Source organism: Humulus lupulus, chromosome 5 (assembly GCF_963169125.1).
Source record: "Humulus lupulus chromosome 5, drHumLupu1.1, whole genome shotgun sequence".
Taxonomy (NCBI): Eukaryota; Viridiplantae; Streptophyta; class Magnoliopsida; order Rosales; family Cannabaceae; genus Humulus; species Humulus lupulus.
In genome coordinates, this window is record NC_084797.1 from 44,690,214 (window position 1) to 44,695,577 (window position 5,364).

General features: G+C 40.1%; 1 protein-coding gene across 1 annotated transcript; it reads right to left on the minus strand.

Moving 5' to 3' along the window:
* Positions 1-683: 683 nt before the first annotated feature.
* LOC133779096 (uncharacterized) lies at positions 684-4,584 on the minus strand. Its single transcript, XM_062219094.1, has 2 exons — positions 3,726-4,584; positions 684-3,634 (listed from the first exon to the last, which is right to left on the minus strand). The coding sequence occupies exons 1-2, from the start codon at positions 4,582-4,584 to the stop codon at positions 684-686; spliced, it is 3,810 nt and encodes a 1,269-aa protein (XP_062075078.1).
* Between the last annotated feature and the right edge of the window lie 780 nt (positions 4,585-5,364).

A 5,364-nucleotide genomic window follows, 5' to 3' on the forward strand; every position in this document is an offset into this window, starting at 1 on the left:
ATGTTGCTCTTCTCATCTCCTTCTCCTCCTAAACTTTTAATATCCCCTTCTTCTCCAATCATCTCCATCACTCCCATCAAGGGTGGATTTTGTGTTGTTCTTTGCAACCATTTTCTGTTTTTATTTTTGCCAGATCTTAGTTTTTATGGTTTAATTGTTTGAGATGTGATTTATGGGTTTGATTGTGAGTTTATTGGGGTTGTTTAATTGAGATTTTTTGGGTTGTTTATTGTTTTGTTGCTGGGATTGTTGGTGAATTCCTTACAAATTTTTGGTTTGTTAATTGAAATTTTGTGGAATTTTTGTTTGAGATATTTGTTCTTTGCGTTGAAGATGGGTACAAATTGATGAGATCGTTGGTAAATGATCTGATCTTAGTTGATTTTAATTTTCGTTTTAAATATGATTTTTGTTTTAATTTTTTCAATTAAATTTATTTAAATTTTTATTATTAATTATAAATAATTTTTGGAGATAAAGAAATTCCATTTTTTAATATAATTTTGACATGTCAGTACCCATGTGAACTAATGGGCACAACTACAAGAAAATACTAATGTAAGGTATTATCGCCCTCAATTTTTATTTTTTATTTTTGAGAAAAAAAGCCTCATTAAAATCTCAAGAGTAAACCCAATGGGATAAACCTCGAGAGGAAAAAGAGTGCCTATAAAATATATTGATCAAGTAATGTCATTCTGAATTACAACATTGATACACTCGGGGTATCCAGGCCACCAAACAAAATCATTAGAAAGAGATAAAGCAAACTTAGCCAAAGAGTGAGCAACACTATTGGCCATTCTAGGACAAAAATTAAAGGAGATACTATGAAAAGAGTTACAATAAGCAAGAATATCCCTAATAATAAATCCTAGATAAGAATGCTCGATCTTGTGACTGTTAATAGCACGGACCACAATGGCACAATCAGATTCAATGACCACCGTATGATACCCAAGTCTTGAGCACAACAAAATACTGTGAAAAACCGCCAAGGCTTCAGCAATAGTAGGGTCCAATAAATGATCCCATGACCACGTACTAGAGGCAAGGACCATGCCATGAAAGTCATGAAATACCGCCCCAGCTCCTGCCTTCTTCGCAACATGGTCAAGGCCAGCATCACAATTAATTTTGACAACACCCTCTACTTGTTTCTCCCAACGATGCACTTTCAGGGTTTCCCTCAAGGACACACTGGCGGGGAAAGAACCACCATTGGCATTCAAGTGACGATCTAGAAATGCCAAGCTCCACTCAATAACCATATGATCAGGAAGAGTAGTCTTCTCATTAACAAATATATTACGCCGATACCAAATACGCCATAAACACACAATGAGTTTTCCAAAGTTAGTTACAGATAAAGAATCTAAGCAATTTAACAAAAACTCATAAATGTCCATTCTAGTGTAAGGAGGAACAGGTATAATATTACCAACCGCGTGTCTAAAGTTACTCAGTCTATCACAATACCATAAAGCATGGAGTGTAGTCTCAGGACCCTTTAGGAAAAAAGGGCATAAGGAAGCAATAGAAATACCTCGATTGCAAAGGTTGGAAAAGGTAGGTAGCCAGTTATTTGCACCTCTCCACAAAAATTGCCTCACTTTTCCAGGAATATTTAATTGCCAGATTTTAGTCCATATCACCGAAACTCCATTAGAGCCTGAAGCCTGGCCCATCCCCAACAAACGAATGGCCTGCCAATATCCACTTTTAACGGTATAAAAACCTGAAGACTCAAATTGCCATATAACACAATCAGTAATAGGAAGATGATAGCGAGGGATAGAGAGAATAGTAGTTGCCTCTTGCAAATTAAAAGCCTCATTGATCAAAACAGAATTCCAATTACCATCAGGAAGAAGAAGGCTAGAGACCATTGCATCTTCAGGAAGAAAATGATTCGAACAAGACCTATCACCATTCAGGCGGGGGATCCAGCAGTCATGATACACAGAGACATTTTTTCCATCTTTGATAAGCCACCTAGCCCCTGAGAGAAAAAGCTCTTTACCCCATAAAATTGATCTCCAGATGAAAGAGGATTTTTTTGACCTAGTGGCAGTGAGCACTGAGGAAGTAGGATAATAGAGAGCTTTCATAACCTTTGCAACGAGAGAATCCGGATTAGAATAAAGTCTTGCGGCCTGCTTAGCTAACAAAGCTTGATTAAACAAGGCAAGGTCTCTGAACCCCATTCCTCCATCCGACTTGTGCCAACAAAGTCTCTCCCAAGTACACCAGTGTAATTTCTGTTTATCCACATTACCACCCCACCAGAATTTAGCACATAGCCGATGAATTTCTTTAATGAAACTAGCAGGAAGCTTAAACAAGTTCATAGAATAAGCAGGGATAGATTGGATGACAGATTTAATAAGCACCTCTTTCCTAGCAGCAGAGAAGGACCGAGATTTCCAGCTAAACAATTTATTCCAAATACGGTCTTTGAGGGATTGAAAAAGACCTTTCTTACTCTGCCCAGCATAACAGGGAAGACCAAGGTACTTCTCATGGCAAACAACCACAGGGACACCAAGAATAGCGGCCATGTCAGTAGCATCACTCGAAGAAATCCGAGAACTAAAACACATGGCAGACTTAGAAAAATTCACAAGTGGACCAGAAGACTTACCATACCAATTCAGAAGCTGCTTAAAACAGTGACAAGCAAACACTGATGCTTTGAAAAAGAAAAGGCTATCATCAGCAAAAAGGAGATGGGATACCTGGGGACCAGTACGCCCACAAGAGAGACCCGAGAGTGCACCATTCACACAATCACGCTGTACAAGAGCAGACAAACCTTCCGCACAGATCAGAAATAGAAAGGGTGACAAAGGTTCACCTTGTTGAAGACCCCTGCCAGGAATAATTTTACCCAATATTTCACCATTTAGATTAAAAGCATAGTCAACCGAAGAAATACAAGCCAAAACTAAACTGATCCATTTCTCATGAAAGCCCAGTTTCCTTATAAGGATACATAAAAAACTCCATTCAACACGATCATAGGCTTTAGACATGTCAAGCTTGAGAGCAAACGCACCGTTTTTACTTTTAACACGCCATTTCAGATGGTTAACACACTCAAAGCCAATCATGGCATTATCAGTAATAAGAAATCCAGGGAGGAAGGCACTCTGCTCATCAGAAATCACTGAACCCAGAATCTCACTTAACCGATTAGTCATAGATTTTGTGATAATCTTGTAAAGCACGTTACACAAACTAATAGGACGAAAATCCGAAGCATATTTAGGATCATCAATTTTCGGGATAAGAGTGATAAGAGTAGAATTTATACCTTTAATATGCCCACCCTCATTCAAAAAACGGAGACAAACAGAGCTAACTTCAGGACCAACAATATCCCAATACTTCTGATAGAAGCCTGCAGACATACCATCCTTGCCAGGACTTTTAGAAGGATTCATTTGGAAGAGAGCCTTCCTCACGTCCTCGCCAGTATAGGGTCTAGTCAGTTGATCGTTCATACGAGAAGTGACCTTGGGAGCAATAGCATTAAGAACAGGATCCATATCAACACAAGTAGGAGAACCAGACTCGAAAATAGACTGGAAAGAGTCTTGAAAGACACCCGCGAGGTTATCTTGCCCGAACTCTTCAGTATCATTCTTATCAAAAAGAGAGCCAATAATTTTTTTTTTTCCGAGCAGTGGCACTCTTATGAAAATAAGCGATGTTGTGGTCACCCAGCTTGAGCCAATTCTGCTTAGAGCGGGGTGCCCAATATTTTTCTTCTTTATAATGAAGCACATCCAATTCCTTCTCAAGAGACACATAATCTTTCAAATTAGCAGCTGAGAGAGAAGCATCCAGATTTTTTAATTGCTTTTGTTTTTTCTTAATATCCTGATGATGCCTTTTAAACACAGTAGTGTTCCAATGACCAAGATTAGTGGCAACATTAGCAATTTTAGTAGCCAAAGTCTCAAAGTTATACCCCACACCGCTATTCCAAGCCGAAAAAACAATATTCCCACATTCCTCATCCTCCTCCCAAGTAGTCTCATAATGAAACCGAGACTTAAGCAACACATGCCCCTTAATGCCCTCATTAGTATGATTAAATTGGACATGAAGAGGTCGATGATTAGAACCCCAAAAGCTAAGATGGGACACAGAAAAACTAGGGAAGAAATCGAACCATTTTGGGTTACCAAGCATGCGGTCAAGACGTACCTGAGTGAACGTGCTATCTTTGTGCCGATTGCACCAAGTAAACTTCAGGCCCGAGAAACCCAAATCAATAAGATCACAATCAGATAAAGCTTGTTTGAAGTTCCTCATGAGGTAATTGGGCCTAGACGCCGCACCATCTTTCTCACTAGCAACAATAATTTCATTCAAATCACCCCCGCATAACCAAGGGCCATCATAAGACGAGGCCAACATACCCAAGAAACGCCAGAAATCCTTCCTAAGGTTAGCATCAGGCTGACCATACAACCCCGTAAAACGCCAAGATGGGGAACCAACAACATGGATGAACACATCAATATGAAACTTAGAGAATTGGATAAGCTCAACATCAATGGAGTTCCCCCACATTAGACAGAGACCACCACTACGACCAATTTTCTCAACAACAATCTTACCGCAAAATCCAAGACGAACTCGAAGAACTTCCAATTGAGACTACGAGCTAAGAGTTTCAGATAGAAAAACAAAGTCTGGCTTCAACATCTTAACGTGGCCAAGCAAAGCTTGGAACGTCCGGTCCTGGCCTAGACCTTGAACGTTCCACACGAGGCAATTCATAATGCTCGGCAGCCTAGCTCCACCGCTAGTTCCGCCGTTGAGGTAGTATCAATAGCTTCGTCATCAACCACTTCCGGTAAAACATCCGAAGCAACAGGAAGAGGGACCAAGACCTCATCAACCAAAGTGCTCAAGAGTTGAGGTTCCGCTTGAATCTTTAATTTTCGTTTAACCACACGGGGTGGTTTTTGAACAGATAAAAAATCACCACGGGATCCCGTATGAGTACCAGCTTTGTGTCCCCAGCAACTACGAGAAGCAGCGGCAGCTCCAAAAGAAGAAGGGAGTATTTGTCTCTTACTTCCAGCGGCAAAGGAAGGAGGAGAAGGAGAGTTGGTTTGTGCTGTGGAACCAAAAACAACAGCACTGTTTGACTTCTCGATGGGGGTAGTCTCATCCACGTTGGAGTAATCTTCATGAAAGCTGTTATCACATGAGGAGGGGTCCCCGTTCAAATTCAAAGCAGCATCACTATTGTTTAGTGAGTTAATAATAGATACACCATCTGTCTTGTCAATTGGAATAGGCCCATGCATATAGTATTCCTTCCCATGCAAATTAATATCACGT

What these genes read in the sequence shown, in the direction of transcription:
- LOC133779096 (XM_062219094.1), bottom strand. Translation starts at nt 4,584, where the DNA reads ATGTGGGGGAACTCCATTGATGTTGAGCTTATCCAATTCTCTAAGTTT. An exon ending in GCAGAATTGGCTCAAGCTGG is followed by an intron (nt 3,635 to 3,725) that starts GTGACCACAACA and finishes ATGATACTGAAG; the next exon opens with AGTTCGGGCAAGATAACCTC.